The sequence below is a fragment of the Quercus lobata genome, chromosome 8, assembly GCF_001633185.2.
Source record: "Quercus lobata isolate SW786 chromosome 8, ValleyOak3.0 Primary Assembly, whole genome shotgun sequence".
Classification (NCBI taxonomy): domain Eukaryota; kingdom Viridiplantae; phylum Streptophyta; class Magnoliopsida; order Fagales; family Fagaceae; genus Quercus; species Quercus lobata.
In genome coordinates this window covers 34,003,762-34,022,359 of record NC_044911.1, presented here as the reverse complement: position 1 = coordinate 34,022,359, position 18,598 = coordinate 34,003,762, and the positions used below count along the sequence as shown (strand labels likewise).

The following is an 18,598-nucleotide window of genomic DNA, read 5'->3' as shown; positions in this document are numbered from 1 at the left end:
GTCAAACTAACAAGAGTCCACCTTGACGAGTGTATGTCACCGACGACAACACCAACGAATATGAGAAAAAGGCTGAGTGATAAGATTCCACCAAGACGGATGTAAATCACTGACGAAGTCCTAAGTGACGAGATTCCTTAATGGATGTAAGTCACCAAAAAAAAAAGGGGCTAAGTGATAAGATTCCGCCAAGACGGATGTAAATCACTAACGAAGCCCTAAGTGACGAGATTCCTTAATGGGATGTAAGTCACCATAAAAAAAAGTGGCCAAGTGATAAGATTCCGCCAAGACGGATGTAAATCACTGACGAAGCCCTAAGTGATAAGATTCCGCCAAGACGGATGTAAATCACTGACCAAGGCACACGAGACGTGCTGGAGATATAAACATAATCCTAAGGCCTACGCGAATGGCAAAGTCCCACTGAACGAACTAAGGACACTGGCGAGCCCGCAAGGAAAAGAACAAAAAGAAAAAGAAGAAGGATAGAAACCCACAACAAAGATAAAGAATGACGAGCAAATCACAAGGAATTTGCACTAAGTACCAGATAAATACAAGGTACGCTAAGAAGTTTATGCTAAATCACGCACATGTACACAAACACAGACAGTAGTGTAACCACAAAAGCAGGTAAACATTAAATCATAGAAAAGCCCAAAAACATAGGGCAATTATCCTTGTTCTCTTAACAGGGCCAAAAGATATTGTTCTGAAAATTAAAATAAAAACAAAAAATATATGTACATCTCCAAAAAAGGGCCTAAAACATAATGGGCAAATATAAGTGATAAATTTTTCTAAGGATCAGGCTCGGGCGTCTGGAGCGTCAGTAACCGGGTCGTCAGCAGCAGAAGCGTTCTCAGCATTAGGGACATCGTCATTAGGAGCATCACCTTCAAGCACAGAGGATTGGGCAGCCTCGTCAGCAGCCATCTCTTGATCCACCACTTCCAAATCCAAATTCGGCAGATCAACCCCTGTAGGGTGCTTGACGAGGTATCTACGAAGAAGTTCAAAGCCCTTGAAGTACCAACTGAAGAGTACTGTGGAATACTCCTCAGTTTGCTGAAAAGCCTCGACGGACCTAGCCGCAATCGTCTTCAGCTTTTCCTTCGCCGCTTGAAACTGGTCCTCCTTCTCCAAATTCAGCTGACGTTCAACCCTAAGATCAGAGTTCAAAGCCTTGACTTGCTCCTTCAAGGTTGCAGCCCCGTCCATGGACTCTATAAGGTCATTTTTTAGTGCGGAATTCTCCTTTTCCAAAGCCTCCATCCTGGACATCAAAGAAGCCACCTTGGCCTCTTGAGTAAGATACTCAGAAGCAAGGTGAAGGCTCTCACCCAACACCTGACGAAGGAAGATAAGTGCGTCAGTTAAAAAAAAAAAAAAGAAAAAGAAAGAAAGAGGGAAGATTGATATAAGAGGAAACCAAGGAAAACATATGGACGACCTTACCTGTACAATTTTATGGACGTGTTGACCTGCAACCACGTTGACAGGCACTCTAGAAAAGACCCTAAGGTCCTCAGCCCTCACAATGTTATGTGCCCGCTCCACAGCCGCTCCCTCGTCGTCAAAGATGGACGAACCAACCCTTTCCTTCTCTTTGTCCTTGGCAGACAATCTCGGCCTCTTCGACGACGGGGTAGGGATTTCCTCAACTGAGGTGGCTGGGGAAGCCACCCTAGTGCCTTCAACTCCTGAGACGATGGGAGTGGCATCCGCAGGGGGGACGACAGATGGTCCCTTCCCCGTAACGCAAATTACCTTCTTGCCTAGATTGGACAAGGGTTCATCCTTCTTGGCCCTCATCTTGGCATACATGTCCTTATTAAACTTGGTTGTCATCTCTAAAAAAAAAAAAAAAAAAAACTAAGAAATCCAAAGTTATGTAGGTAAAGGACAGTACTGACAAAGCAAACACTTACTCTTCTTCTCCTTGATGGTAATACTGCGCAGAACGTAAGGAGACGGATCCGGGCCTAAACAATAGAAAGAGAGTGTTCGCGGATCAAGAAGATCGTCCCAGCTCTCAATCGTCTTCGCGTATTCAGTCGCCTTCTGGACACGACCCCGGTATTTGCTCTTCAACTTTGGGCGTTTCTTAACTGTAAAAGAAAACGAGCAAGTGGTTAGTGACGACCAAACATGCAAGACAAAAATAAACAGATAAGAAGAAACATGGACGCACCTAAGTTTGGGGTTCCCCACTGACGAAGCAACCTTGGGATATCACCCCAAGCCTCGCTAGAAGGGGTCTCAAAGTCATCCTCGGACACGAAAATGAAACGTGACTTCCAGTACTTGAATGACGAGGCTAAACCCTTAATGATTCTATTCCCCCTCGTCCAAGGAACTAGTTCATAATATCCATACTCCTTTGATTCCTTCAAACGGTAGATATGGACGAGCTCACTTACTTTGATCATGTCCTCATTGGCCGCTAGCCAGATCTCCATACAATTAATAACTATCCTCCAGGAGTTAGGCATAAGCTGCCCGGGGGCAATGCCAAAGTAATCCAGGAGCTCCATCACAAAAGGATGGACGGGTAACCTAAGTCCTGAAGTGAAAGCGGCCTCGTAGAAACACACTTCACCAGGAAAGAAATGACAAGCCCGATCATCAGGACCAGGCTGACGAATGCGAACCCGTGCAGGGAATTGAAACCTATCCTTAAACATGGCCACTGTATCAGCGTTCAGCCCACACTCTTCGTTGAAAGCGTAAAAAGCCCTAACCTGACGAGGGATAGAAACGGCTGTATCACCCTCGACCGGGCCACCGCTAGACGACAACCCAGTGTCTAACTCGCTGGATCTCACCTCAGACATCCTCTTCGTCTCTCTCTCAAACCAAGCCAATGATCGACCCAAAATCGGAGATAGCTCCCCTAAAACCACACTCAAACCACTACCTTCAAAGAGATAATCCCCAATCAAAGGAAAAAAGTCCCCAGAAACACCCAAAGCCACCCCTAAGCGAGCAAAAAAGAAAGAAACTAAGGGGCAAGCTTCCCAAACCTCAGAGGAATCAACCATGAAAAGGGATACCCAATCCTAAACGCCTAAACACAAAAACAACAAAAATAAAAGACCAAGGGAAAATCAAGAATTTATAAAGAAGTTCATGAAGAAAAAAAAAATCTGAGAAATCGAAGGAATAGCGTACCTTAAAAGGAAGAACGGTCGAGGCCGAAGAAATTGGTCGCCGGAGCAAGGTTGAAGTCACCGAAATGAGAACGGAATGATGGCAGAAACGAAACAAAAGGAACAAATGCTCGGAGTAGGAAGGGAAAGAAAAACCAGAGTGAAAGAAAGGAAAAGTTTTTTTTTTTGGAACCCAAAAACCCAAAGAAACTGAAAAGCAGTGGGAAACCCAAGGGTCATGCCATTAATACCCTCAATCAGCATATGCCACGTGGCCACGTTCCATACCGCGCCGCCATCCCTCATTAAATTCGAAACGAAACCCCAAGCGACACAAAAAACCCGAAGAACGAAACTTTTCACCTTCTGTGACCCTCATGACACGTCACTGACGACCACAGAACCTGGGGGGCAACTGATGGGATTGACGAGAACACGTTACCTTGACGAGGTCAACGTAATGACGAAGGTACCCCCTGATGACGAATAAGCCATCAACGACGAGGAAAGGAAGGTCATTCAATGATGCCAGCAAGTAACCTGGGCAGTTACGAAACCAGCAAAGCAGACCGTTGGAGACTAATAAAAGCCCCATAATTGGGCTTGAGGCGTTATGAAAGAAGGGCATTTACACTCCAACGGCTAGCAGTCAGGCTCACAGATATAAAACTCTCACATTTGCAGCATAAGGTACGATACTAAGATTCTGAAAATATACTTCTTACTTTCTAGTTCTGCAAACAGCTTGATTGTTCTAACTTTGGCATCGGAGACGTTGTGGCAGGCACCACACCGGTGACCACTTTCCTTGAAGAGAACCAGGCGCTAGCAGGGAGTTCCATCTGCCTACTGAAACTGACGAGTTTGCACCTCATCATACTCGATTCCAACTTTACACATAAACGTACTTTAAACAAGTTTAAAACAAGACTAAACATTTTGAACATGGTTTGTCAACATTACAAAATGAAGTTCTAATACATTTAAATTTAAAGTTTTAGAACCTAACAATTACTATAATTTAAAATTAAAATATATATAATATCATCTTAATCTCATCACATTCCTAAACAATGTAAAATTATATTCTTATGTTAAGATTACATTAATATAAGATTACAATAATCGTGATACTACGGTCTAATATAATATAGGCAAACCAAACGTCCATAGTGATCCTTTTAATGGAATCAAACCACCAAGCTCTCTCGCTCTCGCTCTCACTCTCACTCTCACACAGAGGACAGAGCCACACTACCCATTCCATCATAGTCCATAGCTCTTTACTTCTCAGTCTCTCTCTCTGACTCTCCTTCATGAATGGTTCTCTCACTCACAAACTCCTCAAGCACTCTCTATACACCGCTACCGCTACCTCTACCACTACCACCACCCATTTCCCACTCACCTCTCTGCAATGCGGAACCATCTTACAGTCCCTCACCAACACCAAATCCTTCACCAAAGGCCACCAACTCCATGCCCACATCACTATTTCTGGAACTCTTCAAAACAACACTTATCTCAGCACCAAACTGGCTGCCTTCTATGCCAGTTGTGGCCGTATGCCCCAAGCCCAGTTCATTTTTGATGGGATTGATTTCAAAAATTTATTCTTGTGGAATGTCATGATCAGGGGTTATGCTTGTAATGGCGGCTCTTCTTCTTTCAAGTCTATTGTTTTGTACCGTGAAATGTTGGCTTTTGGTTGGAAGGCGGATAAGTTCACCTACCCTTTTGTTCTTAAGGCCTGTGGTTATTTGTTGCTTGTAGAAATTGGGAGGAGGGTTCATGGTGAGGTTGTGGTTAGTGGGTTGGACTCAGATATTTATGTGGGTAATTCTCTGCTTGCCATGTACACGAAATTTGGGGATATGGGGATGGCGAGGATGTTGTTTGATAGAATGCCTGAGAGAGATTTAACTTCTTGGAATACTATGATCTCGGGCTGTGTGAAAAATGAGAGCCCGAAAGAGGCTTTGGTGGTTTTTGATATGATGGAAAAAGCTCAAATGACTGTAGATGGGACTACTTTGCTTGGTCTCCTCTCTGCTTGTACTGGCCTGATGGCCTTGGAGCTAGGGAAAGTCGTACATGCGTATGTTGTTCGACACAATGCTGAAATGTCTAACAAATTTTTGAGAAATGCTCTTATTGAAATGTATTGTAGTTGTAACTCTATAGCTTACGCAAGGCGACTATTTGATGAGTTGAAGTTGAAAGATACAGTTTCATGGAATTCTATGATTTCAGGTTATGAACAGAGTGGAGATGCTTTTGAGTGCTTAAGACTTTTCTGTAAAATGGTTTCAGAAGGGGCACTGCCTGATGAAGTGACTATTGTAACTGTTCTTAGAGCTTGTGATCAGATCATGGCCTTACAATTTGGCACATCTATTCATTCATATCTTGTTAAGAAAGGGTTTGGTGTGAATATCATAGTGGGAACTTCCCTTCTAGACATGTATTCTAAATGTGGAAGCTTGGCTTCTTCACGTTGTGTTTTCGATGAGATGCCCAAAAAGAATTTGGTTTCTTGGAGTGCTATGGTTACAGGATATGGGGTTCATGGGAGGGGAAGAGAGGCTATCACCATTTTTCATGCCATGATAGCAGACAATGTTTGTCCAGATGAGGGTGTTCTTACTTCAGTTTTGTCGGCATGTAGTCATGCAGGACTAGTACATGAGGGCAGACAAATATTCCATGGAATGACCACCAAGTACAATGTTAAGCCTACTCCTGCTCACTATTCATGTGTGGTGGATCTTCTCAGTAGAGCAGGGCACTTAAATGAAGCATACGAGCTTATCAATAGTATGGAAGTTGTTCCTACTGATGATATATGGGCTGCACTGCTTTCTGCTTGCAGGCTGCAACGTAATATGAATTTAGCAGAAATTCTGGAACAGAAAGTTTTTGAAATGAACCCTAAAGGTGTGGGTAGCTATGTTTGCCTTTCCAATATTTATGCTGCAGAGAAACGGTGGGGTGATGTTGAAAGGGTAAGAGCCATGGTGAGAAAGAAAGGACTGAAAAAACCACCAGGCTGCAGCTTTGTCGAGGTAGATAAGAAGGTTCATCGGTTCTTAGTTGGAGATAGGTCACACCAACAGACAGAGTATATATATGCCAAGTTAGAGGACTTAAAACAGCAACTGAAGGAGGCTGGATACAAGCCTGATACAAATTCAGTGTTTTATGATGTTGACAAAGAAGTAAAGGAGAAGATGCTTTGGGATCACAGTGAAAGACTGGCTATTGCTTTTGCTCTTATTAACACAGGTCCAGGGACCATAATCAGGATAACTAAGAATCTTCGCACATGTGGAGATTGCCACACAGTGACAAAACTAATTTCTAAGCTCACGTGTCGAGAGATTATCATGAGAGATATCCGTAGGTTTCACCATTTTAAAGATGGATCTTGCTCTTGCTCTGATTATTGGTGAGTTATACTAAGTGCAATATAATTGTACATTTGATACAGAAATGAAAATACAGATCTTTTATTTGAAAAGCAGATACCCAGCACTTTTTTCAACATTGCCACTATGGATGTTTATTTTTTCCCCAGAACCAACTCTTTTATTTGATTATTTAACTGCTGCTTCTCTTCACATTTGGCCATGTTCTCACTTAAATATAGAAAGGATCTTGTCTATCAAATTAGAAAGTGCACCACCGACACTCATATCTGTTTCTTTGTCCCATGGGAATGGCTCCATTGGCTCAGTTGCTTCTAGCAGATATTCAATTGGCATTTTTGGTTTTGATCGCTCCAATTGACCTATGTGGTGGTTGTACTTTTCTGGATCTGGACAGTAATCCTATGAGAGAGAGAGAGAGAGAGAGCATTTGATCATTTCAATTTTGAAGGAGCATATACTTTTTGAAGTATGTAATTATGATAATTACTCACCTGATTGGCATGCATCCTCTTCACAAATGTCTTAAATATGTTGAAATTATTTTTCTGCAATAGATCATCTGATAAGCGAAGATATGTCACCCCATACATCCGTAGTTTTGGTGGGCCCTCTTTGTTGACACCATTAGGTCTAGCATTTAGGAGGATTTGATTATAAGCATCACGATCATATCTTGAAAGTGCATTCTCTCCCGCAACTTCTAGGTTCTCTCTCCAGCCTCCACTCAAAACCTGAAAATGCATGTTCAACATTGTGCCAATGTGATTTTTTTTTTTTTTTTATTCATCATTTATTGAAGGTCTTTCTTTAAATTTCATTAATACAAAAATGTCTTTTCTTGAGATGCTAGGCATGGTGCTGTGTGTGTGTGTGTGTTACTTCATATTTCCCATAGTATTTAACAGTCAACAAAGGAAAAATATATATATATATATATATATATGAAAAAGAATTTTGTGGATGTTATCAAAAAGAATTTTGGAACATGAAAAAAATCTAAAACAACTCATAACACCAAACAACATATCTCATCAGAAATTAATAAACATGAGAAGGGAGGTCTTAAATGGGTTGAATTTATAAGTTTTTACCTGCTGAACAAGTTCCTGAGGTCCACTTTTGGCGTCAGAACTTTGTTCAGAGTCCCTCATCTCAAGACATGTGAAATTCAAAATGGCATAATGCCTGGATAGCATCCTTGCTACGGGTCGGTACCCATCTCTATCTTTCAAGTTGTAGTATCCTGCAGTAAGCTCTGCAGCATGATCATCAGCTTTATACCACCAGTGGATTCCGGAGACCTGTTCACAATGAAGTGTGAATCATTTCATTGATTAAAGATGGTGGATGGTAATATACGATGGCTACAATATGATGAGGTATACTTTGGCTGCTAACTTGACTTTACAGCCTAGGAAAGCTTTATTTGCTTCATCCAGGATCTGGTCACCATGGCCCAGTAACTTGTTAGAATACCAAGTCAAGAAGAACTTCCCTTTCTCAGTAAGGTATGTACCACTTGGTCCAAAGAACTCTGTAGATGTGGGTGTGTCATTATATGTCCCTGCATTATCTGGCAATTCCCACTCGGGATGTCCTACACTTGTTGCAGCCTCTTTGAACTCTGCCTTGAGATATTTGTCATAGCACTGCAACATTTAATAAGTAGTATGTAGCTAAGTGCTAGAAACATCAAAGATCACATGGTTGTACTGCAAGTTGGACTAGATTGATATTTATTACACATTTTTTTTTTCTAGGATTTAATTGTTATTTTCCTTTCTGTAATTGGTCCATTATTATTTACTTTCATACTTGATTTGGAATTTATTTTGATTTCCTAACTTGGTCAGAAAGTTAGATCATTTCTTTCACTAATGTAACTTGGAACCCTAATTAAAGACCCCAAAGTTCAGTATTGTTCTGCTTGATTTGGTAAATAAAATTTCTATTGAATTCTTCCCATAGCTTGGTGATGATTTAGGCAATCGTACATGTTGATTCTTAAGTTCTGTTTTCCTTTTCCCATATTCCGAAAAACCCTAAATGTTGATTTCTAAGCGGATCTTCTTTTTTTCTTCGTCTCAAATACTTTCAGAATTTTGTGCTTCATCATCTTTGCTATTAGAGCCCTTTTTCCTGCCTCACGCGTGCACTTACATAAAAGCTAAAACCTATTCCTTGAATATTTGCTCAAGGACTTCCAAAGCAACAAAAAACAATCTCACCTGAAATTCTCCAATGCCTGGGAAAACCCATCCTTGATTTTGTGGATAAGAGGGATACCTTAGCTCCCCCGCAGGGCCAAGCCCCACTTCAATGTCTATTATGAGTCCATCTTCAAAAAAATCTGACATACTGTCTCTGAAGCTCTTCATATAGTCTCCATATATCTGTATGGTTCAATAATCAATTTTAACATGGTGTCAGTATATAACAGACGTTCATGTAATTAGACGGATTTCAAATCTAACATATAGCAAGTCCTAGTTTTTATCATAGAACATATATTTAACAGTTTCAAAAACCCTGAGGAGACTACAGTAATAGAAGGCTATGGATGCAAGTAGTCTAGTCCAATAGTGTGAAGTAGGATTACCTCAACAGCAGTTCGTCCATAGAAGAGAGGCTCGTTATCCACACCAAGACTGAGGTACTCCTTGTTCCTGTTACCTGAGCGATTGGTGTAAAAGACATCAGGGTCTGATTCTCCGATGTCCAGTACCCATTGTGGCAGTGGGATGTTAACAACATCTCCTACGTTACCCCCACACTGGTGGAATGACATTATAGCTTGTAACTTCAATCCACGTTCTTGGACTATTTGAAACAAGCTCCTATAAGCACTCCAATCATACTGCTTAGGTCCTTGGGATTCAGTGATCCCCCACCAGACATCTACCATTACCCCATCCACTCCAGCTGCTCTTAGCTCCTTGAGCTGTTTCTCAATCCTGGCTTTGTCTTCCAGGACATTATTAATTGTAACAACTCCCAACTGATGCGCAAAGAAAGAGTAAATAATATATAAATATATATTAGCACATATTAGTTTTTAATATCATCTTAGAATACATAGATCGAACATTAGCGATTGTCATGGAACGGATGCTATAAATTAAAATTATATTGCATCTGTAAAGGAAAAAAAAAAAAAAAGTTTTGTGTATAGGATTTGGTTGAGACTTACTGGGAGCATTACATAGACTGGGACATAGTTTGCCAACATCTTTTCATTGTAGGTGAGAGAAGAAGCCTGCATTTTTTGAGTAAGAGAAAAGTTATAGGAACTCTACAAGATAATGGAAGTGGAGATTCCACAATTCGTTTTCTTTATTGGTTGCTAATGTGAGACATCACAACTTACTACAGAGTCTTGCGTCCTTTAATATTTATACACATATATAGTATATCATTTTCTACTAATATGGCACCTTATCTTGCGTTAAATGGATACGTATATTATTCAGAGTCTGTGAGGCTTAAGCGGTGAACTAAAAACCAAAATGGAAGATGGCAGCCCACAATGTTGCCACTGGGCCGGGCTGATTCTTTTAACAGAGAGAGGGGACCATCCCTATCTCAAATCTGACACACTCTGCCTTGATAGCCGAGGTGGAAGATGGGCCCTTCCCTTCATTACTTTCGGCGCAAAAAAACATTATTTTCTCACTAAAAATAAAAATTTTGAAAAAAAAAAAAAAAAGATGATCATCTTTTTCATGACATTTGGAGTTTGGACCACTCCACTTGTAGGTTCAATATATTCCACTTGTAGTTAGAGTTGAATATATTCTTTTTCACAATTGAATGAAGTTATATTCTTATAGGTTTTGTTGTCGTTTGAAACTATCTTTGAAAAGAAAATCATTTTTTTTTTTTTTTTGTTACTTTGTCAACTGACATGTGTTTCACTGTTTTGTATCACTTCTATTAATGTTTTTTTTTTTTTTTTTCCTTCGCTACTTTTTTTTTATTACTTCACTTAAATACAGTAAATTGTCTATGATAATTTACAATTAAAGATATAATGACCTACTTAACACAATAATAATGATTGAGTACAATTTGTATAATGAAAAGATAACATTAATTTTTTAAGAGTTTGACTTTTTTTTATATCAAAAAGAATTTAAGAGCTGAACAATTATTTCATACCAAAATTTTTAAAGGTAAACTACATATTTAGTTCCTATCTTTTATAGCATATTTTAATTTGATCCATAACCTTTTAATTGTGTCAATTTGGTCCATAACCTTTCAATGCCGTGTCAATTTAGTCCTTATTATTATATCTTGGATGAAAATTTATGACATGTCAAATTGTCAAAATAAAATTTTAGTGTATTGTTACATAAACGAAAGCTAATTTTTTTTTTTATTTATTTTGACCATTAGATGCATTATCAATTTTCATCAAAAAAATAACAATAAAGACTGTGGGGCCCAATAATCTATGGGTCAGGCCCATTTGCTCGTGGAGAGTCCGAAGGCCCAAGCCGAGAAGAGCTATGGCCCAAGCCCAATAACATAGAGCACAAGACTGTTTTGGAATACAGCCGAGGACAGTTCAGTCCTCGGCAGATCCAAAATCCCACCGGAATAAAGGGGTAAAACTGGTATAGGACTAAACTTGAAAGGAGACCTAAAATATCTTGGGAAAGTTACCCTTATGACCCTTCCCAGATAAGACTCTGCACCTAGCAGAGCCGTATTCTTCAGCCTTATCAATCATCCCCAACAATTCTGGGATTAGACTGATGGGACAAATATCAGTCTCGTAAAGGTTGACCCTACACGTGGACGAAGGACAGTTAACGCAGACGAGTATAAAAGAAGAAAGTAAGTAAATCTAAGAGAGGCCCATCCCACCTCCAGAAAAAGAGAAACTACATGGGTGAGAACACCTAAACAACACCTGAGATGACGGAAAAAACCCATCGTCGGGTAACCGGCGTAAGACCTTAATGGTCCTTGGATCAAGTCCGAGGAGACCCATCCCATAGGATGCGACGCCGTAGGGCTTAAATGTTCAAGCCCAAATCCTTTTTCTACACGAATTCCTCTAAAACCAAGACCGGGTATCGCCCCGTGACCAACGGCTAGCTTTTCAAACCCACTCTCTACAAATCATATTGTGAGGGATCTTTCATATGCGAGCCCAACACCATTATTGGGCCGCAAAGGAATTGTGTCCTTACAATTAGCGCCGTCTGTGGGAAAAAGCTTGCGCGTTGGCAAGGGTGGCGTTGGAGTCAACTCTCTAGCAAGCAGAAATTCTTGGGGTTTCCTCCGTCTCTGGCGACATACAGTTGCTGCTCCGGCATAAAATTCTGCTAGGGGCTACGCCTTGCAGTGCCAAAGGCGTGGGCATCTCTAGGGGCTTCCGACCTCAAGCCACCTATTTCCGCCCTGGTATAGGGGCTTATTGTCGAAAAACAAACCTTACAAGTTTTGGACAGAACCAAGGCCTTGCATGGTCCTCGGACTCAAGCCTATGGGGAAACCAAGTACAAAAAATAAACCTTACAAGTTTTGGACAGAACCAAGGCCTTGCATGGTCCTCGGACTCAAGCCTATGGGGAAACCAAGTACAAAAAACAAACCTTACAAGTTTTGGACAGAACCAAGGCCTTGCATGGTCCTCGGACTCAAGCCTATGGGGAAACCAAGTACAAAAAATAAACCTTACAAGTTTTGGACAGAACCAAGGCCTTGCATGGTCCTCGGACTCAAGCCTATGGGGAAACCAAGTACAAAAAAAAACCTTACAAGTTTTGGACAGAACCAAGGCCTTGCCATGGTCCTCGGACTCAACTCAAGCCTATGGGGAAACCAAGTACAAAAAAAAAACCAAAGTTTTGGACAGAACCAAGGCCTTGCATGGTCCTCGGACTCAAGCCTATGGGGAAACCAAGTACAAAAAAAAACCTAAGTTTTGGACAGAACCAAATGGGCCTCGGACTCAAGCCTATGGGAAAACCAACAAAAAAAAAAAAAAAAAAAAAAAAAAAAAAAAAAAAAATTCACAAGTTTTGGACAGAACCAAGGCCTTGCATGGTCCTCGGACTCAAGCCTATGGGGAAACCGAGTAAAAAAAAATAAATTACAAGTTTCATACAAAACCAAGGCCTTGCATGGTCCTTGGACTCAAGCCTATAGGGTAACCAACTGCTCGGATGGGAAAGTTCCCGGCTCAAATACTGTAAAATGTTAAGGCCGATAAAAGTGTTAGGATGATGGTGGGACACTCCACTATTTGGTAGCCTAAGGGGGCTGTTCATTTTGGTGGATGATATGTCTTTGAATGATTACTTCCTACACCGCATAGAGCATCCAGCTCTAATCCCAGCATTGTTTCGGGCAAGTATCGTTATTCACAGGTACGCATTGCTATGTCAAGCAATTCTGTTAAAGTTATGGTGACATCTTTTTATCAGCAAGTATTTTGGCCTTATTTGTCATCGATTCAAATGCTATATTATTGTGCCGAGCAGCGTTTGCAAATTTAAAAAAAAAAAAAGAGCATAGAGACAGAACATGCGAAATAAAATAACAACAATTTTTATTAATACGAAAAATTATTACAACGTACAAAGAGGGGCTCAAACAAGCCTATACAAAATGTGAACTGCCTAAGCAACGATAACATCCGCAATACAGATAAGTAAACAGTCAGGCGTCTTTTAAACTCGTCTTCAAAGTCTCTCCAATCTCTACCTCAATACTGCTCATATTACGATAAGAACCTTCTTTGGAAAAAGATGAAGGAGAAGGAAATAGTAAGGAAGAAATCAATGAAGAAGATGGAGGAGATGAATGAGGAAGATGGAGGGGTGTCTGCACAAAAGTGACGGCTTCCTACTTGCCTTCTTATAGGAAGGGCAAAACGGAAGGTATTAAATTCATTCAGGTTTCTAAAAGAATCTGAAGAATAAAGATGTGTCCGTTCCACTTCCCCACCTTATCAGATGAGCCGTCGGACGTAAATAAGTCTTGTAAAGGGAATGTCATTAAAGGCGCGTCTTGGACAGCCAAACGGCAGGAGCGAGTCACGAGCAAATTAAAGGGAGCGTCTTGTAAGCCGATATATCTTCTGGGCAGGTGGAGAAACCGTCAGCATTAATGGAGGGCTATATTAAAGGAGCAGTAATAAAGGCTCGGCATTGCCAAAACCCCCCTTTCCAACCGGGAGGTTGGACAGCCGGGTTTTGAGGGGCTATTGTGGGGCCCAATAATCTATGGGCTAGGCCCATTTGCTCGTGGAGAGTCCGAAGGTCCAAGCCGAAGAGAGCTATGGCCCAAGCCAAGGAGAGCTATAGCCCAAGCCCGATAACATAGAGCACAAGACTGTTTTGGAATACAGCCGAGGACAATTCAGTCCTCGGCAGATCCAAAATCCCACCGGAATAAAGGGGTAAAACTGGTATAGGACTAAACTTGAAAGGAGACCTAAAATATCTTGGGAAAGTTACCCTTATGACCCTTCCCAGATAAGACTCTGCACCTAGCAGAGCCGTATTCTTCAGCCTTATCAATCATCCCCAACAATTCTGGGATTAGACTGATGGGACAAATATCAGTCTCGTAAAGGTTGACCCTACATGTGGACGAAGGACAGTTAACGCAGACAAGTATAAAAGAAGAAAGTAAGTAAATCTAAGAGAGGCTCATCCCACCTCCAGAAAAAGAGAGACTACATGAGTGAGAACACCTAAACAACACCTGAGATGACGGAAAAAACCCATCGTTGGGTAACCGGCGTAAGACCTTAATGGTCCTCGGATCAAGTCCGAGGAGACCCATCCCATAGGATGCGACGCCGTAGGGCTTAAATGTTCAAGCCCAAATCCTTTTTCTACACGAATTCCTCTAAAACCAAGACCGAGTATCGCCCCGTGACCAACGGCTAGCTTTTCAAACCCACTCTCTACAAATCATATTGTGAGGGATCTTTCATATGCGAGCCCAACACCATTATTGGGCCGCAAAGGAATTGTGTCCTTACAAAGACTAAATTGACATAGTACTAAAATGTTCAAGATCAAATTGACATAATCAAAAGGTTAGAGACCAAATACATAGTTTACCCAATTTTTAATCATTAAACCCTTAAATTATAGTATATAAATATGAAATCAATATTCAAACAAAATGCCTATATGACAAGACATAAAAGAAGAACGAGTTTAACTTATTATTATTAAAGAAAGAGAAATGTTTATATCTAATATTTTCACAACACTTTTTTAAAAAGGATTTTTCACAACAAATCTTAAGTGGCAAGTCATTATTGATTGTTAATAATGGGCAAAAACGTAATTTCAAATGTGAGTTCAAATTAGAACCAATAATAACTTATTTTCTACAATTTGTTGTGAAAGTATTGTGAAAATATTATGGACCTAAACATTTCTCTTTCTTTATGAAGAATAATGAAGAGGTGCACTTCTATTATAAGAGTTCCCACATTACAAAAGATAAAATTATGAAAAAAATAAAATAGAAGGTCAGCACAAATAAAGGTAGAAATAATTCATTCATTAACGGCAAGTTATTATGGAAAAAAATTCAAAATTTGAAAAGAATTTTTTTTTTAACCATTTTAAAATTTGGTAGCTTTCTTCCAAATAAACTATACATAAGTTCAGCCGTTAAGGTACAACGGAAGATATTGTATTCATTATTTTATTTTTATTTTTATTCAAAAGACCAAAATGCTAAACTAGTTATGAAAAGACATTTTAGGCTTGGATAGATAAGTGACTTGAAGTACAAGAAAATACCAAACGATTTCAAGGAACCAGTTCGGGCTGAAAGGATTTTATAAAGAATTTATTGAATTTGACCAGATTTAATCGGGTAAAATGCTTAAATGGTCTTATTAAAGAGTCTAAATACGTACTTGGTGGGGATGGCAATTTTACCCTACTCCGCTTGACTTGCCCCTCTTTCCTTCACCCCACGTTGGTTTTCCCCGCCCAACAAAGGTGGTAGGACTGAGATGAGGCAAGATTTTAGCTCCGCACCACGAGGCGGGATAGAGATGAGTTTTGACTTTTTAGACCCAACCCATCCCGCCCCGCATTGATAAGAGTTAAATTGTAAATTTTTCATACCCTCAAACTCAACTATTTAAACAAACATATCATCAATTTATTTTATTCTACCCAACAACGGTTTTTGCCACTTTTTTTTTTTTTTTTTTTCTAACAAGGTTGGAAATAAAATACCAATTTTAACATTTTCTTTTGTCTTTATTATAAACAAATTTATATACCGTTGAATCATTGATTTTGTATTATGAGATTTTTGTTTTCGTTATGATATTGTCTTGTTAAACACTTTAATAATACTATTCCATTTTTGCTAAAAATTAGTTTGATATGATGGGATAAATTTATTTGTAATTTCAAGTATATTTTTATTAACGAAGCGGGTTTTATTAAAAAAAATTGTAATAAATGTGGGCAAATTAACAAGAAGTAGAGTTTTATAGAGCGAGGCGGGGGCAAAGACCCTATCCTTCAAACCTATCCCACTCCATTGCCATCCCATTTGAATCATTAGTTCACCGGTGCCATACACAGATGAAATTGATTAGCGTATAATAACATTGTGAGTTTTTAGTTTCTAAGGTCATGTTAGTCTCTTTGAGATACATTACATTTGTTGCCAAATTACAAGGATAACCGGTCCCCCAAGACAGACTAAAACAAAACAGTTTTTGAACACGTGTAGGAGGCTAATGAATTCACTTCACACACTCACTGAGTTATCCTGACCACAGCTTATTGTGATATCTAGATATAGCAGAAATTGATATCCAAGAAGTACGTTACCTCTTGTTGTTGTTCTCTGGTCGAAACCGCAGGCGCTACAGCTTGGAGACTCTTCACTATACCACCACCAGCACTGAATGTAGTAAGTGCATGACTAAGTCCTGCCCTCTTTACTTGCAATTCTCCTGCTGGTGCAACTTTAACTTGATTCGCGGATGGAATTTCCCAGTGAATATGCCTATGGTGAAGCCCCAGTACTCTCCTTCCCATCTCACCTTGTGTTGAATATAGAATGCTTTCCATGGTCGCTATATATGTATGGTTATCAATGTGTTTCAACTACTAATGATATTATATATATATATATATATATATATGTGCTAATCAAGTAGCAGAAGAGGAAATCAAAGATTAATGAATGAAACTATATATTCTATAGTGGAATTATGGAAGACTTCTCATTTTTCTTGCTAAAGAATTCTGGTTTATCGGTTCTTATATAGGTTTTGTGGTTGGAGTATTTCTAGTAGGCTTTATGAGCCTGTAAAAAATTATGTATGCTTGGCGGCTTTTAATGGAGTCCTCACGTTTGTATGCACCTTAATTAAAGTACAATCGTATACCCTTTTTTTTTTCTTTTTCTTTTTTATGTCATTGTCCTCTGTTTGTTCGTTTCTTTAACCAGAAATAGTGAAAATATGTAAATAAACCCTAGTCTGTTGTGTAGACTAACTGCTAGGATTTTTTATCATACAAGCTTTATGATGATATGTGGTCGGGTTACAATCAAACCCTAATTTCAGTTAGGTTTAGGGTTTTAGTTTTGTAAAGGTTTCTCATTTTCAAGAAATCTTGCTCATTTTATACTTGATATCAACAACCTACCTATAGTTTTAAAGGAAATTGATTATCATGGCATTGGGTAGTCGGATTTTTTTTTTTTTTTTTGTTGTTGTCAAAGTTGGTCAAACTTCACGTTTTTAACTTAGAACCTCTGGACTAAATTAAGAAGTGAAGGTGTTTGAGTGAGCTTTGTATATTGGATCAAATCAAGGTTTTTTTTTTCCCAATTTGTGTGTGGGTGTGTGTTTTTTAAGGTTTTAGGATTTCATATGGGCAAAATGGGGTAGCAACTATTGAGTTCAACCCGATGATGGGAGTGTGTAGAGAATTCCTCATTGGTTTTAGAAGCTTACATCGGCTAGAGCCTAGAAGAATAACAAGGAGATGCACTTATATTATAAGAGTTAGGTCCCACATTGAAAAGAGAAGCAGTAAGGAAGTAGGACATCCTTGTAAAAAGAGTGGCAGAGTAGCTTTATTATATGTGCGAGTTAAGTGCAAAGCTTTGTCTCGTGAGAAACTAGAGGATAGCTTTGCCTAGTATGGGAACACCTTTGAGTGTATTGAGTTGGTTTATTGCATGTTGAGAGTTTTTTTTTTTTTTTAGTTGTAATTCCTATTATTAATGGTGAATGTTGTTGGTGTTGATCATGGAGGTAGGCTTGGAGTTAGCCTAGCCACATTAATTTTTTTATATCTTGTAGTGCGTGCTATTTATTATTTTGTGTGCATTTTCACAACAGCGACAATTATTATATGACCTTGAGGTAGTCTCCCATGCAACGGTACAAGTATTTGACACATTCTTGGTAACACATAGATACATTGTGAGTATGACTACTGCATTTATTTTTAAGTTTTTGCTAATAATTTCTACATATTTATTGCTTTATATGTTGATGAATATGCTATTTCCTATGAAGAGTAAGAGAGAAGTTAATCTGACGTCTTTGTTGAGTAAGAATTTGACATGAAGGCATCTGAGCTACCAAGATGATCCTAGGAATGGAAATTTACCATTAGAGGGTTTGCTAATAAATTGTGTTATCTTAGAAGAACTATCTGCTTCTGATTTGGAAAGGCTATCTGCTTCTGATTGCTACAAATTTCAAATTATCCACATAGTCACATCCAAATTCAAAAAAGGAGTCAAAGCATACTAACGCAATTGAGTGTCTCATATTTGATGATGTGCACTAGACCTGATATCTCTCATGTAAAGGTGGTCTATAGGCTTATGGTAGATCCTGGAAAAGAGCATTTGGAGTGCATCAAAATGGATCTTCATACATATTCTAGGCACTTGTGACTGTGATATCCTATTTTCTAAGAGAGCTTGTACATATGCTATCGTTTTTTTTTTTAAATGAAGACCATATTGGGAATC

At 39.3% G+C, this 18,598-nt stretch overlaps 2 protein-coding genes and 1 long non-coding RNA gene across 4 annotated transcripts; 2 read left to right on the top strand and 1 right to left on the bottom strand.

The window, feature by feature from the left end:
• The first annotated feature begins 4,350 nt into the window (after positions 1–4,350).
• On the top strand, positions 4,351–6,675 carry LOC115955675 (putative pentatricopeptide repeat-containing protein At3g11460, mitochondrial). The gene has a single exon (XM_031073913.1). The coding sequence runs from the start codon at positions 4,472–4,474 to the stop codon at positions 6,605–6,607; it is 2,136 nt and encodes a 711-aa protein (XP_030929773.1). The 5' UTR covers positions 4,351–4,471; the 3' UTR covers positions 6,608–6,675.
• On the bottom strand, positions 6,645–16,988 carry LOC115955676 (beta-amylase). Of its 2 annotated transcripts, none has more exons than XM_031073914.1 (8): positions 16,429–16,988; positions 9,777–9,842; positions 9,186–9,584; positions 8,815–8,979; positions 7,972–8,235; positions 7,678–7,887; positions 7,078–7,317; positions 6,645–6,985 (listed from the first exon to the last, which is right to left on the bottom strand). In XM_031073914.1, the coding sequence occupies exons 1-8, from the start codon at positions 16,669–16,671 to the stop codon at positions 6,791–6,793; spliced, it is 1,782 nt and encodes a 593-aa protein (XP_030929774.1). In that variant the 5' UTR covers positions 16,672–16,988; the 3' UTR covers positions 6,645–6,790. The 2 variants fall into 2 exon arrangements, with proteins under 2 accessions (XP_030929774.1, XP_030929775.1); XM_031073915.1 differs by lacking the exon at positions 16,429–16,988 and adding an exon at positions 9,954–9,972.
• A 972-nt stretch (positions 16,989–17,960) lies between these two features.
• Positions 17,961–18,598, top strand: LOC115955677. The gene is made up of 2 exons (XR_004084174.1): positions 17,961–18,038; positions 18,135–18,598. It is a non-coding gene; the product is annotated as an uncharacterized LOC115955677 (long non-coding RNA).